Source organism: Melozone crissalis, unplaced genomic scaffold (genome assembly GCF_028551555.1).
Source record: "Melozone crissalis strain CALT ecotype California unplaced genomic scaffold, PUWL_Pcris_2 ptg000045l_1, whole genome shotgun sequence".
Lineage (NCBI taxonomy): Eukaryota > Metazoa > Chordata > Aves > Passeriformes > Passerellidae > Melozone > Melozone crissalis.
In genome coordinates this window covers 5,208,157-5,226,256 of record NW_026535823.1, presented here as the reverse complement: position 1 = coordinate 5,226,256, position 18,100 = coordinate 5,208,157, and the positions used below count along the sequence as shown (strand labels likewise).

Sequence of the window (18,100 nt, the reverse complement as noted above, 5' to 3'; positions counted from 1 at the left end):
TGAGTGGCTGAGCTGTTTTGCTGTCCCTGTGACCTGGTGCTGCATGGGCACAACCCCCCCGGCCAAGCATCTCCTCCACCTTGGCTCTTCCCCGGCCAAAATTCCAGCAGGTCTCGCCTTCCCAAGGGAAGAGCCTGCGCCATGTCGTGCCATCCTTGGGCAGCTCCATCCTTGCCCTCCCCAAGAACACTTCCCCCCTCCCCCTGCTCCCAGGCTGTTTTCTGTGCCCTCCATTCATCAGATTTTAGAAGGGTTTTTTTTTGGGAGGGGCGAGTAGGTGTAATGGCAGGTCCATCTTTTTGACAGCCCGGGAGAGCGAGGCTGCCTGTCAGATGGTGAATTTAAACAGAGGCAGCTGTTGTCATGGTGATGCCAAGTTGCATCCTGTTGCTGTGGCAACCAAAGTTAAAAAACTGATGTTAAGGCAGGAAAATCACATGATGTGGTCCTTTTTTGTTTTAAAAAAAAAAAAAAAAAAGGAGGAGGAGAGGAGAGAGATTTGATTTCCAGGGTGAGGTGGGGGAGAAGGAGACGCTTCTCCATGGAGCTATTTGCACGTGGCAGGCAGGCATCCCACATCCTGCATCCTGCACCCCTACGGGAGGGAGGGAGGGAAAGGCAGCAGTGTGGGCAGCTCTGCCCCGTTGGACTCCTGGCTGTCACTGCCTTGGCTTTAACCCTTGGTGGAAACCACACCACTGCATTCTGGAGCTGTAAAAGCTGGGACTACAGAGAGGGAGGGAGGTCTCCAGTGTCTCCTGTGTCCCTGCAGTGGGATTGAGGCAGGCTGGGTGCTCCAGGACGCAAGCACAAGCCAAATTCACTCCCCTGAGCCTCTGTGCAGCAGGCACACAGCAGCTGGCTCGTGTTCCAAGTGGGAGGATTTGGGGTCTGGATGTTGCTTTCTGTGGCAGGACACAGGGATGGAGAGCCAGGAGGGGCCACAACTCTGTGGACAGTGTTATCAGTGGAGGGAAATCCCTTGTGTCCTCAGGGACAAGCCAGGGAGGCACTGTGGGGATGGGGAATCCCAGGGTTGAATTAGGGCCACTCACAGACTTTGCTCTACTTGGCACTTTGGTTTCTTTCTTGGAAACCAAAACCTCACTTGCCCAGAGAGGTTGTGGACTCCCTGGAATTGTTGAAGGTTCTGATGGGATGGGGCTCTGAGCAGCCTGGTCTGGTGGAAGGTGTCCCTGCCTGTGTCAGGAGGTTGGAACCAGATGACTTTAATGTCCCTCCCAACACAGATCATTCCATGATTCTGTGAAAACAGCCTCTTTCCTGCTGGGGTGTGGAGCTGAGAGGAGGAGGATTGGGGCATCCTAAGGGTGGATGCTGAAGGTGTGCATCTGTGGTCCTGTCTGTGTGGGACCGGCAGCAGTGCTGGGACTGGGACCAGCAAGATGAAGTCCACAGGAGTAGGAACTTTTTCTCGCTGGCATCTGAGGGGAAGAGAGAGCCCCAGGGAGGTGTGGGGAGAGGTGGGAAATAGAGACATGATTTTCTAGGAGGTGTTGGAACCTGGATGATGCAGGCGTGGACAGGGCTTAAGTTGCTCCTGCTCTTTTGGTGGCACTGGAAGGTAGAATTCCCCAAGGCCTTATAAACCCGTACACCCAGCAGCATAAACCCCTCCAGGGCCAGGAGCCGGGCTCACTCCCTGCCTTAGCCAAGTGGGTGCTCTGGTTTGAGCTTCTGGCTGGCGAGGAAGGTGAAGAGGAAGGTCACAGCTGCAAGATCTTCCTGGCAGACCCACCAAGGAGCTCCAGCTGCAGGCATGGGGGGTGCCCCCATGGCCTGGGGTCACTGTCCCTGCCTCCGAGGCATCCTGAGGGAAGCGTGGAGCTGCAGGTGTGGCGTGCACAGGGATCAGCCCAGTTGCTAAGGAAACAAGTCAACGGTGCAGGGGAGAGAGCTTTGGGTAAAGGAGATAAATCAATAAGAAAACCTATTTTTATCGGCTCCCTAATGATCCTCCAGGAGCAGCCAGATGGAAGAGGAGGAGGAGGAGAAGGCTGGAGGGAGATGGGCTCTCATTACTTGGCCTGGAGGGAGGAGAGGGCTACTCTGCATTTTGGGTGGCTGAGAGGTTTTGTAATTACTCATCCGATGCGGGAGAAAGCAAAGCACTGATGGAGGGTTGTCTAGTGGCCCTGACTGGGAGGATGTTTGCTTGGCAGAAGTAAAGAGTGGGTACAAAACATCCCTCAGTTCAGCCAGATGTTCCTGCTGTCCCTTGGGAGGTGCTTTTCCTCTTGGAACTCAAAAGCCTGTCATAGCTGGAGCTAGGGGTGCTGGTTTCCATGGGGCTGATGTCTCACACAGCTCTGGATGTGAGAAACTGGATTTCTCCAGTTTCTCCTGGAGAAACTGGGCCACTGGGTTTGGGGTGTCACTTTTGACACTGCTGAGGTCGGTGCTTTGGGGAGCAATTGCCCTTTTGGGCTTGGCCAGGTTGGACAGGGCTCTGAGCACCCTGGCCTAGTGGGGGACATCCCTGTCCATGACAGGATGGAATGAGATGGTTTTTAATGTCCCCTCCAGCTCATTCTTTGACTTAGTGATATCTGTTCACCCACTTGCTGGAGGTGCAGCAGATGTGCACTGTCCTCCTGCTCTCAGCCAGATGTTGTGGCCAGGTGGTCCTGAGCCCCCCAAGCCCTTCTGAGCAGGGCTCCCACGCTGCTGCAGTTGGGTTTTTCCCTCTCCCACGGGAGCAGTGCGGGATGCTGGGGCGGACAGACGGACGGACGCTCCCGTGCCGCTCCCACACTTCTCCTCATCTAGGCAAATGTGCCTGGTGCCTGGGGAGCTGCTGCCCCGCCCCACTAACACGCTGTTTGTCTCTCCAGCCGGTGCTAATTGCTCGCAGACTTTCAGGAAAATGATACAGAAAGGTCCCAAATAGGCTGGTGGCGCCGGGCCAGCGCCGCGGTGGATGGAGCGGGGTGGGATGCAGGGAGAGGGCTCTGCTGGAGCCCTGCAGGGAAATATTCACTTGTGCCGAGCCTCAGAGGAGAACTTCTGGAGTCTGGCCCCCCTCCCCAAGCACGGGGAGCTGCTCCTGCTCCATGCCTGGCTGGCTCTGCAGCCTCTCTCTTTCGTAGCAATCATTAATTTCACTGAGCGGCTTTTTAAATGCCTTGGATGTCTCTCTCCTGGCTCTTCTTCCTGCCTGGGTTAAACACATCCCAGCTCCCATGGGCTCTCCCTGGCTGTCTCTCCTGGCCCTGTCTCTGGGGATGTTTCTGTGCCCATCCCTGCTCCTGCCTTGCCAGCGTGCCCAGCCTCACCGGGGCTGGGTCACTCCATGCTTTGGGCTGGGGTCACTCCATGCTTTCCCTTTTTCCATGCTCATGGTTGGCACTGAGATGTCTTCTCTTGACCGTGGGCTCAGGGCCACTGGTTGAAAGCATTTCACCATAGTTAGTGGCCAAAAGATGACGTTTGAAAAGAAAATCACCCCTTTTCCCAGAGCTGTTGGACACCCCCTTGCCTGAAACGCATCAGCCTGAGGGTATTGTGTGTCGAGAAGCTTTGGTGCGGTGGGGAAGGGCTTGGCCAACTTGGGATGGTGGAGTGTGGATGATTCCTTCATCCCAGGTGGGATCACATCCCCTTTGCACAGGGGAAGGTGGCAATCCTCTCCCTGGTGCCAGTGGTGGCAGTAATAGAGCTGTTTTGGCAAGGAGGGAGCAGAACCAAGGGAGCATCGCTCCACAATCAGTTATTGAGGACAACAGGGCTTTTATTGTGGAGAATTGGGAAAGATGGATGGGAAGTTGGAAAGATATGGCCACCCTGTCATTTGGAAGTGCTTTTTTTGCCTAGCTTGGCCCCGGGCCAGGCAGGAGAGAGCTCTGTGTCCCTGCCTCCATCCCATGAATCAAAAGGCAGGAGGAAGCTGACTTTGGGGTGTTTTCCTGGGCATCAGCCTGCCCTTTCCTTCCTCAGCTCTTCAGACACCAGCTCCTGCTGCCACTGCTCAGGGTGGCTCCTGGAGAAGGGCTGTGTCGGACCCAGACGTGGATGTAGGATTTGGGATTGCTCATAAGGGTCCAACCAGGTCCTAGACGTGGATGTAGGATTTAGGATTGCTCATAAGGGTCCAACCAGGACCTAGATGTGGATTTAGGATTGCTCATAAGGGTCCTAGACGTGGGTGTAGGATTTAGGATTGCTCATACGGGTCCAACCAGGTCCTATTGTCAAGGTGCTGCTGCTCCTTGGGGTCTTGCTGGGGTGTGTCTGAGCTGGGATATCTGCACAGGGAGTTTCCACCCTGCTCAGAGCCAGGTGCCATCAGAGCTGCGAGTGCTCAGCCAAGTGCTCTGCAGCTCCCAGTGCCACCTGGGCTCATCCTGCTGCCCACAGGGTGCTTGGCAAGGGCACAGGGTGGGCTGATCCAGGTCAGAGCCCCAGGACTTGCAAGGGATGCTCCATCCTCCTCAGGCCGTGCAGGTGCTCCATCCCATGGAGGTGTTCAGGACAAGGGCTGCCCATGCCTTGTGACACCTCCCCTTTCTGAACCCATCTCCTGCTGATGAGTGGTGGAAAAGAGATAGAAAAAGGGACAGGCCAGCCCTGGCATGCCAGGGAGAGCTACCCCTGATCCTGCCAAGGACCATGCCAAACCTTCTTCCAGGCAAAGCCCAGCCTGGTTGTCGTGCTCCAAACCTTGTGTGCACCTTCTGGGCTCCTTGCAAAAGCAGCATCTCTCCCATGTTGGGAGACAAACAAACTCCACTTGTTGGGAGTTTTCATCCCAACAAAGGTGTCCTGTAAGCCTGAGGAGGAGATGAGGCCCAGCAGGTCTGCAGGGAGGAAGGTCTTGGGGGGCTCTCACCCCTCTCATTTCCAAACACCACTGAGGTGGGCTTCACATGGATGTTCCTGTGGGGAAAGCAGCTCCAGTGGCTGGGCAAGTGAAACCAAGGGTGGGCTGATGGTTTGGGGGTGTCACCCAGCTCTTCTGTGCTCCTTAACTCCCCTGCACTCCCTTTGAGTACATGATCCTGGCCACCATCATTGCCAACTGCATCGTGCTGGCGCTGGAGCAGCACCTTCCCGAGGATGACAAGACGCCCATGTCACGGAGATTAGTGAGTATCCCATGTCCATCCCTCCCTGCTGGGCTGGGGGCTGGCCCAAGGGCACCCACACAACCCTACCAGGCAATTGCTTCTGATTTTGGGGTGGCCAGACCAGAGGTTTCCTCTAGGAGTAGCTCCTCCAGCCTGCCTGGGGCTGCTGTAGTATATTCCTTCTGCATGGAAAGGGTTCAGGAAGGTTTAAGCCCCTTAAAAAAATGGGTAGGGGAGGACTGGGCAACCTGAGCATGTCGTAGCCACCCTCTGTTTATTCCTGAGGTTGCTGCTGGCTGAGAAAAGGCTGGAAAAGCTCCCAGAGGAGATGATGGGTCTGGGGGAGGTGGGATGGGACACGAGTTGGGTCAATGTGAAATGCCTGCTGCTGTGTTTGTTCAATCTGCCCCTCTCACTTGCTCCCTGATTTCACCCTGGCAGGAGAAGACAGAGCCCTACTTCATTGGGATTTTCTGCTTTGAGGCTGGGATTAAGATCGTGGCCCTGGGGTTCGTGTTCCACAAGGGCTCGTACCTGCGCAACGGCTGGAACGTCATGGACTTCATTGTGGTCCTCAGTGGGTGAGTGCTGCTGGGGGCCCTGCTGGGCTGGCCTGGGCTTGGGGGCTCATCCTGGCCAGGACACGAGCTGCAGGACGTGGGGAGAGCCCCTGGTTTGCTATTGTCAGCGGTGTTTTGTTGTCCTGATGAAGGAGGGGAGGATGTGCTGGAGGTGCTGTGCTGGCTTTGCTGTGGGTGCTGATGGTGGGACAAGCTGTAGCGCTGGCTCTGAGGCCACCGTGTCCAGCTTTCCTCACTTGGTGGTGGCCTGTCACCCACCTGAATACAAGGCAAGGTGGTGGCATGACCTGATAAGCAGCTGGATGTGATCTGGGAGAGATTCTGGTCAAACCCTCCATGGGGAGGGGGAAACCTCTTTTCCTCTTGCCTTCCCAAGCACTTTGCAGGCTTGCCCTGGTGCTGGAGATTGGGGAATGAGGTCTGGGCAGGGTCACACTCCCAGGTGATGCTGCTCACCATCCCAGCTTGCAGGAGTGGTGCTGCTGGGGGTGGCAGCACACATGTGTGCTGCTCGTGTCACTGGTGGTGCCACCTGCCAGGGACATGGCCCAGATCTGAGTCCTGCTTGCCGTGTGCTGGGCTGTCCTGGTGACACAGAAACAGGCAGGGACATTTGGGCTTGTGTTAGCCAGCACTGGAAGTCAGCTTGAGCAGAAGCCCAGCCAGGGTGACCCCTGGGCCCCTCTCTGTGTGCAGGGCAGGTGGTGCCTGGATTGTGGGTGTTTCTTTTTGCCTGCTGATGGGAACATCACACTCAGAGGAGCTGGTTTGATGTGTGCAAACATCTGTTTGTACAAACAGAGGGAGCCTGGGGGTCTGAGTGCTCCATGAACTTTGCTGGGTGCAGAGCAGCTGCAGGGCTGGCTGGGAAACTGAGGCACGGTGACCAGGGGGTCTCTGCAGAGCTTCCTGCCGCACAGTCCTGACTCTTGGTGGCACCATGTGGGATGTGACACCCGGTTGGGTGTTTGGAGGAGGAGGGGGAATGCAGAGCCTGCTTTTGCTGGGGTGTGGTGGTGGGTGCTGCTTGTCCGTGGTGGTGGCACTGTGCACCACAGGAGGCTTCAGGAGAGCATGGCTGGGGATATTCTGACCCCCTTGGTCCAGTGGGGACCTGGATGGCCGTGCTGGGGAGTGGGACCACGTCAGCTGGGAATGGAGGGTGTGCTGGTGGGTGTCTGACGGGCAGCGAGCAGGCGGCCTGTGGGAGGTGCAGCCCTCGCATGGGAGGGTGCTGCTCTCCCACATCTGCAGAGTGACTCATGGAGAGGGTTCTGTGGCTCCTGGGCTGGGCAAAGGGGCTCACACCTCTGAGGACAGCATGGGACACACTTTGGTAGCAACAAGAGGGGCTTTTGGCCTCTCTGGGCTGAGTGTGCAGGAAGCAGCTGGGAAATGCCCATCACCTGCATCCTGATCTGGGCATCCTTTGGGACGTGGGCCAAGGGACAGCACTGAGTTTCACCAGGGCGCTGTTCCTGCTCTCCCCACGGCTCTGGGCTAGCTGCTGTGCCCAGCAGGTGCTGAGTCAGCGCTCAGCAATCACTCACTGGCAGAGCCTCGCCAACTCCTCTCACTGCCGGGCTGGGCCAGGCCCTGTGCCAAGGAATCAACTGCCCATGAAGGGCTGCCAGCACCGTGCTGCTCACCCCAACAGGAGGGGCCTGTGTCCCCCCCCAGCACTGCTAGTCATGGGGTGCAGCTCCCCAGTGTCTGCTTCCCCACTATTCCCCATTATAATCCCTCTGGGATCCTGGTGTTGGCTCAGCAGAGTGGAACCCAAGGGATGCCCCTTCACCTGCTGGCTTTGCCCCAGCACTGTTGGGGAAAATTCTATCATATCCTGGAGGGTGGAGGAGGCAACCCATGGATTTTCACCCTGGGCTGGCTTTGGTGTCACTGGGATCAGCTGCAGCTCCTTCTCCCTGTCCATCTCCTGCCTCTGCGATGCTGCCAAAGCTGCTGCTCCTCAGCGCTGTGCCTCCCATGCAGGAAACTCTCAGCCTGTTTAATCCGCTGAATTATTGGCAAATTCCTGCAGCAAATAATCCTTGGCTGGCAAATGCCTTGCAAACAGCTTGTGGGAGAAGGTTTGCACTTGGCGGCTCGCTCTGTGTCGGTTGCGTAAGGCGGGCGGGCGGCGCAGCCTCGGGAGCGCCTCTGCGGCTCCAACTTGGGGAATATCAAAGTGTCTGGATGGAGACTGAGGAGATTTGGTGGTCGTGGGGGTCGTGTTGTGGCTGTGGTGGAGGGGATGTTGTGATCAGAAGTGCAGGGTGGTGCTTGCCTTAGGGTGTGCTTATGGGTTTGGATGCTGGTGCATCCCATGATGGGCCAGAGAAAATACTCACATGAGAAGGACCCATCACAGGATCTGACCCAGAGGGAGCCAGCATGACACTCACTGGCCTTCCTCCCTCCAGCTGTGACACAGGGTGTTACTACTCCTTTCTGGACTGATTTTTTGCCATGTGTCTGATGGGAGAGGTCCTTGGTGCAGGTGGAAAATTTTTTTGCTGTGTATCTGATGGGAGGGGTCCTTAGTTCAGGTGGAATAAATTTTTGCTATGCATCTGATGGAGGTCCTTCATGCAGGTGGAATAATTTTTTGCCATGTGTCTGGTGGGAGAGGTCCTCAGTGCAGATGGAATAATATTTTGCCGTGTATCTGATGGGAGAGGTCCTTAATGCAGGTGGAATCATTTTTTTGCTATGTATCTGATGGGAGAGGCCCTTAGTGCAGGTGGAATAATTTTTTTACTGTGTGTCTAATGGGAGAGGTCCTTGGTGCAGGTGGAATCATTTTTTGCCATGTATCTGACGGAGGTCCTTCATGCAGGTGGCATCATTTTTTGCCATGTGTCTGATGGGAGAGGTTCTTGGTGCAGGGGGAATAATTTTTTGCCATGTGTCTGATGAGAGAGGTCTATAGTGCAAGTGGAATCATTTCATGCCATGTGTCTGATGGGAGAGTTTCTCAGTGCAGGTGGAATCATTTTTGCTGTGTATCTGATATGAGAGGTCCTCATTGCAGGTGGAATAATTTTTTGCTGTGTATTTGATGGGAGAGGTCCATGGTGCAGGTGGCATCACAGTCACAGACACCATGCTGGGATTTCTGTGAGCAGTGGGATTTTCTTCACCCTCTCCCTGCTGGAAATAAGCCCAATGAGGGATTTCTCCCATGAGTGGCCTCCTGGGACCTTGTGCAGGAGTGGATGGCACTGACTAGAGTTCAAATGGTGTTTGCTTCTTCTGTCAATAAATCTTTTTTTTTTTTTTCCATCTCAGTGGAAATCAACACCCACATAAAACTCCCTGATGCTAAAGCTTCCACTGGGGAACTAATAGTCACATTTGTAAACCTGTTCTCTTTGTAACCTGTGGTTTCCAAATCATCATTGCTGCCTGAAAAAACAGCCTGTTCTCCTCCAGCTAAAAATAATTTTATGTGAAAGTGTGCATAAAATATCTTTACTCGTTCTGAGGCAGAACCAGTGAGGGGAACATCTGCATTTCCCCTGGGGTTTGGGGATGCTCACCCTGTCTCTGTGAGAACCAGAGCCAGCTGGGTGCTGAGGCTGGATTTGGGATCTGCTTGATGCAGTGTGACCTGGACCAAAAGGGAAAATGGCTCAGAAATGGTCAGAAAGGGCAGGGGAAGGTTGGTGACCTCTTAATTGTTGGTTCTGAGGAAGTGAGGCTGGAAAAGCCACCAGCAACTGGAGCATGAACTCCCTGTGTGCCATTGGGAATAGAGCACAAGGACCCTACAGCTGCCTGCTTTGTCCTGCCCCCTACTAGATGGAACAGGAAGGGTTAAACTCCTTCTGCAAATATCCAGGTGGGTGTGTGCTTCACACACTCCAGTGCCTGAGCGTTATCAAAGCACCACTGGCTTTTCTTTTTTTTATTATAGCAGCAATACAATAACACGTGAGAGGTGAAGGGGTGGGGGAACGCTGCTCACAATGGGTGAAAAAAAATTCCAAATGTGAATCAAAAGGCCCTTGTGAAGTTGTTCTGCTCAGGAGCTGGGGAAGCAGCTGCTGTAAGAGCTGGATAAAAACCCCAGGGTCACTAAAAGGAAGCTCTGCTGTCAGGGTTTTTGGGAGGGTTTAACAACCCTCTACACCTGGGTGCCTTTTGTGAAGCCCTTGGGCACGGTGGTTTTCATTAAAGGCTTTTGTGGGGTGGAGCGTGGCCAAGGGAAAGCAGGAGTGAAGGATTGCTGGCACTGCCTGCCATGCCCTCAGCAAAGCCTGAGCAGAAATCCTGGCTCTCCCAGTCCTGTCCCAAAGGCCAGGCAGCAGCAGCTGTGAGCCTGGTGTCTCCCTCTGAGCTCCCAGGGAAATCCTGTGCATGCTTGTGCATCCCTGATTTCCTGCTGTGCCTGGTGGGAAGCAGGATGGAAGCATTCCAAGGCTGCAAGGTGAGCCCAGGGATGAGGAGGGCAGCTTGGCTTTTCTGCTGGTTCTGATGCTGCCTGGATTTTGAGATGACTGCCCTGAAAAGTTCCCTTTTCACAGTTCCCTCTGAGCTCCCCAGTGGGAGAGGCAGGGATGTTTTACCCTCAGGGATTTAGTGCACCTCACACAAGCCCAGTTCTGTGGGTTTGGATGCTCTTTTCAGTCTTAGAGCTCTAGAGATGGAAGGGGGATCCTTGACCAGGCGCTGGCAGCAGCTGCATCAGGGAACATTGAGGTGCTGCATGCCCTGGTGGTTTGTTTTGGGGTGCTGGCCCTACAGGTGTGGGAGCACACCTGGGCTGGGAACAGGCTCTTCCACAGCCCCACACCTGCATTTCCATGATCCAGGGAGTGGATAAGAGGCTTGGAGAATTTGGGGGAGTGGATAAGAGCTTTGGAGAACAAGTGTGGAATCAGGGCACAAGTGCAGCATCCTGATGTGGTTATCCTGCTGGAGCCTGAGCCCCTACAAGCAGTGCTGTGCTTTAGGGATAAACCAGCAAAGAGACAACCCCAGGTCCAACCCCAGCAATACTTTGATCACACTAGACAAGACTTTCCCCCCCCTCTTTCCTTCTTTTTATTTCATGAATGCTGGAAGTATCCAACCTGATGCCTGCCCCCTTTCCCAGCTCTTTCAGGACAATTAGTAAAATGTTTAGTCTTTGGTTTGGATGAATAATTAATATCCTAGCTTGGTGAATGATTCATGTGCCATATGCCATGGCCCTGGGAGCAGCACCTTGCACAAAGGGCAGCACAGCTTCCCTGGCTGGGTCAGGGGACAGGCTGGGGAGGGGGGAAAAGCCTTCCCCTTGCTGTGATGCCTTGTGAAGGCTGACCTAGAACAGAGGCTAGACAGAGCTGAAGAATAAAGTAGGGATTTATGAGGAGGCTTCAATAGATCCACTTGGGGCAGCACAACCCAAAATGGCCACAAAATGGACAACAAGTCACGGGGTGTTATGCTTTTATAAGTTTTGGTCTATTAGCATATTGGAGTTAAAGGTTTAATTACAGCTTTAGTCCATGAAGTCCCATTTGTCTTGTTTGTCTCTCTTCAGTCCACATTGTTTGTCCTCTTGGGCCTGAGATTTGGATCATTTGTCCTTGGTCCCCAGCTAGAGCAGGAATTGTTTTGTCTCCCTGCTCTGTGTAGAGAGCTCATCATATGAAGCCCAAACTCACACACTAAAGCAGCGCAGAGTCTGAAATACATAAAAGCTGAAACTTGAGGCACCACCTGGGCAGACAGAGCTGTGGCTCTGGCTCTGGGGGAGCCTGGCACCCCCTTTTCCCAGCGCAGCATCCGTCCCTTGTGCCGCTCACGCGATCGCGGCTCCATCGGCTCCATCCTCCCCACCCCGCTGGTTCCCTGAAGCTGCAGAGTGAGTCAGCCCCTCCCACGTGGCTGCTGGTCCCCGGGGGCACTGCCTCCCCTGCCAGGCACCCCTGAGCTCCCCAGGGGCTCCTGCTGCACCCCGGCACCCTAGCGGAGCTCCTGCTCTGGGGGATGCCCTCATTGTCCTTCTTGGCACTGCCATGTGCCTTCCTCTGGGAGATGGGGTGGGGGGCATGGCCTGAGGAAAGGGGATTGTTCCCTCCCCATCCTCGGTGAGAAGGTGAGCTCACACAGGTGGGTGCTCTGGGGTCTCCTCCTCCTCCTTTGGCACGAGCCCTGCTGTGATCAGCCCTTCCCATTCTCTGTTTCTCTGTGGAGCCATCTCTCCTGTCTGCTCTCAGTGGCTTTAGCTTTCCACCAGCTGCTGTGTGTGCAAATGCAGTTTTATCAGCACCCTCTCACCCTGCCAAATCCTCTGTCTGCTGAGGGGCAGTGTGGGGATGGAGCAAGGAGGGAGATGTGGGGTTTGGCCAACCCATGGGGTCCAGGACAGGGGATGCTCCCTCATGCCCCAAATCCTGGGGGCTTCTCTGGGAAGGAGTGGCCTTTGGGGATGATTTCACCCCCCAGATCAAAGGCTGGTAAAGGCAGATTTTGTCCTTCAGCCTCATCATATTGTTCAGGGAGGGGCAGGAGCAGGAGCTGTGCAGCAGCTCAATCCACCTGGGTCACAGCCCCAAAACCTAGAAAGAGCACGAGAAGGTGGTGGAGGCTTTGACGCTGCTCTGAACTGTGCCAAGGGCGGGACTTGGCCCTGCTGTCCCTGTCCCTTGGTGTCCCCAAGGCTTGCTGTGCTGTGGCACCCTCGGAGCGGGTGACCTGACCCCGCTGGCCCTGCCTCAAGCCAAGTTGGCATCCAAGAATCATGAGAACATCCTGCTGCACATGATGCTGCCTGCAGAGAGGGCAGGGATGGATTCACCCCATTGATTCACCCCAAACAGGGCAGGAATGGGGTGAGCTCATCAGGTACCTCACTTTCTGTGAGCTGTTTGACCAGTGTATTAATTATGAAGTAGTCTCCCTCCTAGAGTCAGGTGGCAGTGCAAGCCTTCAGGGGCCTTTCCACTTAATTATAAATATTAATTTGCATGCCAGCCAGCACCCTGCCTGCCCCAGATTTTGGGCTGAGATTAGTCTGTCTCAGCCTATGCCTCTCTCCACCCAGCACACCCTTTGCTGGGACAGTTTGTGTGAGTTTCAGCAGAGGGGAATGCTTGAGGGGGGCTCAGTTTGGGGTCGGGGGAGTGAATCGAGGGTCAATCTGATAATTTGGGGTTCAGCCTTTGCTGGGAGTCTCTGATGTGAAGCTCTTTGCAGTGTGGCCTGAGCTGAGCTGTGTGTGCTGTTCCTTAGGGTTGAGAACTGTGGGTGGGATGGGATGGGGATGGGAAGATGATGATGATGGGGATGGGATGATTATGGGAATGGGGATGGGGTGATGATGGGGATGGGATAAGGGTGGAGATGGGATATGATGGGGTGGGATGATGATGGGACAGGATAGGATGGGGATAGGGATGGGATGAGTTGGGATGTGATGGGATGGGATGCGATGATCATGGAGATGGAATGGATGGGATGGGATGATGGGGATGGGATGATGATGGGGATGGGAGCCCAGCAATGCACAGGCACAGAGCCACGTTGGCTGCTGCAGAGTGGGATAGTGCCCAAATTCAGTGTTGGCTTTGTGTCGGCAGCATTGTCAAGCATCGCTTGTTCTTTATTCTTCACGGCCCCAAAGAGCAGGGAATCCTTTAAAATGAGATGATTCTTGGGGCTTTTTTCCTTCTTTTGACCCCTGGGGGAAGAGATCTAAAGGTGCAGGTCCTCAGCTGGAGGTGAGGGTGTGTTCCCTGCTCAGATGGGGGCTGATCCTGGCTCTGCCCAGCCCCAGAGCCCACGGGTGTGGTGGCCCCAGCGGGAGCTCGCCCTCCTCCCCAGAGCCTCCAAATAAATAAAATCAAATCATCATCCTGGTTGCAAACACAAAGCAATGGATTATTTTTTTTTTCCTCTCCTGAAAGAGTGTTTTTGTCTGCTGGTGATTGCTCACTATTCAATTATACTTTGGGGGATTAGCATATATTTCCCATCCTGCCTCCTCTCTCATTTGCATCCTTCCAAAAGCTCCTCTCTGCTCTTTTCTCCACCTGAAGTCTCTCTTCCCCCTTTCCTCAGAAGTAAAACTAACCCCTTTGCCTGGGTGACCTATAAAAACGCCTTCACTCCTTTTTTTTCCCCTTCTTTTTTTCCTCCAGTACATATGATGAAAAGCATGAGATCATTGGGATTTTTATAGCCTAAATCTGGCAGCTTTTTTCAAATAACTTGGATGGTGAGATGTAATTTTAGTTTGGGTCCTTGCCTAAAAATAAAGAATAATTATTAGCACATCAGACGTGAATATTGTAAGTGATCGAAAAGGGTTTAAATTGTTCTACAGATACCAGAGCTCCTGCCCTGTGGCAGCACAAAGGTCTGTCACAGCCTGAGTTTCATCTTAGGAGCTGTGAGAAACCTTAATTCAGAAAGCTCTGGCTGGTAGCGTTTATTAAAAAAAAATTAAATTATTAATAAAAACCATGGCTGGAGTGTTAATAAACAATTGCCAGGTGAGATATGCTGAAGTCCAAAGCACCAAGGTGTGTTTGGAACATTGGATTTATAATCAGCAGTGCTGCCTGTGCCTACCAGCAAAGCCTGGCTATCCAGGAGAAGGGATGTGTGTAACTTCCAGCCACAGAAGGGCTTGGGAAAAGCATCCAGCAGCCAGGCTGGTGTGCCTGGAAGCTTGGTTTGCTTTTCCCAGCTGCTTTATTAGGTGTGAGGGTGATGTAGGGCTGCTCGGAGGCTCTGGGCTGGCTGGGATCAGAGTGCTCTCTGTCCTGGCTGCCTGCAGGAGGATGTGCAGGCACCTGTGTCACACCTGGGTCAGCTTTTTGTCACCACCCGGGTGACAGCTCCGAGTGCCACCGCCTCGGTCTGGTGATCTGTCCAGACCTCCTTCCCAAAGCGCTCGTCATTTCCCCTGTCCCCCGGAGAGGACAAGGAGCATGTCACCTTGCCTGTCACAGAGGAGTCCCATTCTTAGCAGCTAATTTAGAGCGCGGGGAAGGAGTGCCCTGGAATCGCCCGAGCCTTGCCTGGAGGCTCAGCCAGGCTCCGGAGCCCTTCACACAAATCTGGGTTAGCCGAGGACTTTGCAGCCAGGTGCTGCTCCTGCCCAGGGGGCTGGAGGCCTCCACCTCTGTTGGTGTCACCAATATCGTGGATGGGACATGCCTTGGCTTGTCTGGCCCTTGGTGCTGAACCAAACCACGGCACTGTGGTGTTTCACCCCAGAGACACTTTTGGCCTAGTGGATGTTGGTGTTTCACCCCAGAGACACTTTTGGCTGGCTGGGTGTGTGGAGTTTCACCCCACAGACACTTTTGGCTGGCTGGGTGTGTGGAGTTTCACCCCACAGACACTTTGGGCTGGCTGGGTGTGTGGTGTTTCACCCCACAGACACTTTGGGCTGGCTGGGTGCTGCAGCTGGGCCCGTGGGGACAAGTCCAGGCCTGCAGGAGCTCTGGTGGTGGTGGGATGGAGCTTTCCCCCATAACAGGGGCTGCTCCTCAGGTTTCCCTCTGTGTAGAAGCTTTAAGGTGATGGTGAAGGAAAGGAGTCGGTTCTGGTGGAGAGTTTTGATCCAGAGCTTTATTCTGGCCCACAGGCCTCTGAATGCAGCACCAGCTCCAACAGAACTCCCTGACCCTGTGGTTGCTGTTCCTTTAACCCCGGGGAGAGGGGCAGGGAAGGGGTAGGGAGCCACCAAGCAGGTCCAAGGGACAAAGAACACCTGGATGGCCCAATGTCCCTCCAGGGCTTGAGGGCACTTTTTGAATCTGCCAATCTCTCAACGCCCTTCTGTAATTCCAGGATTGACAGACAGTGCTGGGAGGGGTCAGGATGGGGAAAAGAAGGGTGACACACCTGGGAGGGAATCTTCAGGGGAGAAACCCAGAGTTCTGGGCTAACCATGAAATCACACTGCAACACACCTCCATCTGTGTGGCAGCAGGGCTCTGTGATGAGGGAAGAGAGCTGCCCATCCCAGTGCTGCTCTGCTGTGGGAGCTGGGCTGGCTGGAGCCTGCATCCTGCCCAGGAGCATCCCCAGCCTCTTGAAGCTCCTCAGCTGCTGGGGAATGTTTGAAGGAGCGGGGGGTGTTTAGCCTGGAGAAAAGGAGGCTTAGAAGTGACCTTATTGCTCTCTACACCTTCCTGAAGGGAGGCTGTAGACAGGTGGGGTTGGTCTCTTCCACCAGAGAGCACTGACAGAACCAGAGGACACAGTCTCAAGCTATGGCAGGGAAGGTAGAGGTTGGATATTAGGAAAAAAAATTTTCACAGAAAGAATAATAAAGTACTGTAATGCTCTTCCCAGGGAGGTGGTAGAATCACCATCTCTGGATGTGTTTAAAAAAAGACTGGACATGGCACTTGGTGCTACAGTTTGGTTGAGGTGTTAGGGCATGGGTTGGACTCGATTCTATGATCTTGGAGGTCCCTTCCAACCTCATTATTCTGGGATTCTGTGATTCTGGGATTTTGTGACTCTGTGATTCTGTCCTGGCTGGAGTCAGCGCTGGGGCTGCTCCTGCCCCTTTGGGAGGCTGGTGCCACACCAGGGGCTGGGACACAAGGAGCAAAAGCTGAAGGAAGGTTTTCAGCATGGTGTTGGCACAGTGTGTCCCCTGTGCTGGCATTTTGGGGAGCACTGGGGTGCCCTGCTCTCGCTGGCAGGGTGGGTGAAGGGTGGGAAGTGACAGGGCTTTTGTCCCTCCCTTGTGCTGCTGAGTGGCCGTGCTTTATCATATTTATTGATTTTGATCTTACAACCAATTTAGCAGCACAGCTCTCCCCAGGCTCTGGCTGCTTCTGACTTAATTAAGTCCCTTTCCTGCTCTCCTGTCAGTGCTGTGGGCAGCAGGGGCTGGGCACGGGCTGGGGCACAGAGACTGGGTGTGCAAAGGGAAAGTGCCAGCAAGGGTAAAAGATCCCTGTAAATATCAGGGGTAAGCAGTGTGATACACAGTGAGTTGTGGGTGATGCATCCCACTGCTGCTGGGGCCTTGCAGTGGGGCGGGGAGGAAGAGGAGGCTGGGGAAAGGAGCTGAAACAACCCGGTTTGCAGATGTGAGAGCTGCCAGGGTATCCTAGGAAACCCAGCCGCCTTTCTGGAGGGACAGGTTGGTACCTGCTGTACCTCAGGGAGAGGGTGAGAGAAAGAGTGCTAATTGCTCAGCACGCCAGAGAGCTGCTCTGGCCTGTAATTAGATGAATTAGTGGAACAATGACCCAATTTCCCTCGGTTTTTGGATTGCTGCAAACAAGCCTGAGGTTGCTGCCTCCCTCTGTCCCGTTCTCCTCCCCATCCCCTCCTCTCCCACCCCTTCTCTGCTCCTCTCCCAGCCCCTGGGGACCAAGCCTGGATGGGAGAGGATTCTGCCAGCATCCCTGAGGTGCAGCATCCCTCAGCATCCCAGAGCAGGCGCAGGAGCCCTGAGTGTTTCCATTACTGCACTCAGTGTACACCAGCTTCCCTCCCTGCCCCAATTTGTTTTCCAGAGATGGGCTTGGGAAAAGAAAAAAAAATCTTTGTGTTTTAAAAGAAAACCTCTGGAGTCCTTCCTGTGCCTGCTGGTTGCCTTCCAAGGTCATCAAACTTTCATTACTATAGATTTTGGAATGTGTGCGAGGTTCTGGGCTCCTTCTCAGCAATCCCAGAGGTGGGACTCTGAGGAAGCTCCATGTGTGGAAAAAGCCAGGGCAGCTGATGGCTGGAGGTGCTGCTACAGGAGCACAGAGGGGAGGGACTCACAGCCCTGAGCTGCTGCTCCTGGCCCACGTGCCACCTTCCTGGGAGGGATCCTGCATGATCCTTGAGACCCCAGATGGGATCGGTGGGTGAGGTGGGGCTGTCCTGGGGTGGGATCCTGGGATGTGGGGGCTGCAAGGGCTGGAGGACCTCTGTTTGGCTTTGTCTGGTCATAGCTGCCCATGAATTTGGGTTTGAGCATCAAATTCCTTTGGGAGGAATTGAATCTCTGTCTCTGCCCAGGGACATGGCTTGAGAAGTTTCATGGCTTCCCCAGCTGGTTCAGGAAAAGATTTCCTTGGAGAAAAGTGGGAAAAACTTATTTATTTAACAGGCACAAGCACAAAATATGAACAATATTACACAATAAACCCTCTTGGTGCTCCCAAGAGATGACAAACTCAGCAAGTCCCCTTGGTGGGCTGTAGCCTGGCTAGCTCAGCCAGGAGAGCGTGGCACTCTCAATCTCAGGCTCGTGCCTTCCCACTGGCCTGGTTTGACAACATGGCACTGAAGTGGCCAAGAGCTTTCCGTGGGCTAACTCTGCTCTGTCTCTCTGTGCCCACAGCATCCTCGCCACAGCCGGGACACACTTCAACACCCACGTGGACCTGCGGACGCTGCGGGCCGTGCGCGTGCTCCGGCCGCTGAAACTCGTCTCGGGCATTCCCAGTAAGTTGGATCCTCCTGATT

General features: G+C 54.4%; 1 protein-coding gene across 3 annotated transcripts in view; it reads left to right on the top strand.

The window, feature by feature from the left end:
* CACNA1E (calcium voltage-gated channel subunit alpha1 E) overlaps positions 1–18,100 on the top strand; it is a 151,508-nt gene that overhangs the window by 52,830 nt on the left and 80,578 nt on the right. For all 3 annotated transcript variants that reach the window (XM_054286294.1, XM_054286296.1, XM_054286295.1), the window contains exons 4-6: positions 5,000–5,105; positions 5,529–5,668; positions 17,976–18,079. In XM_054286294.1, coding sequence (XP_054142269.1) covers positions 5,000–5,105; positions 5,529–5,668; positions 17,976–18,079 — 350 coding nt within the window. The remainder of the gene's footprint in view (positions 1–4,999; positions 5,106–5,528; positions 5,669–17,975; positions 18,080–18,100) is intronic.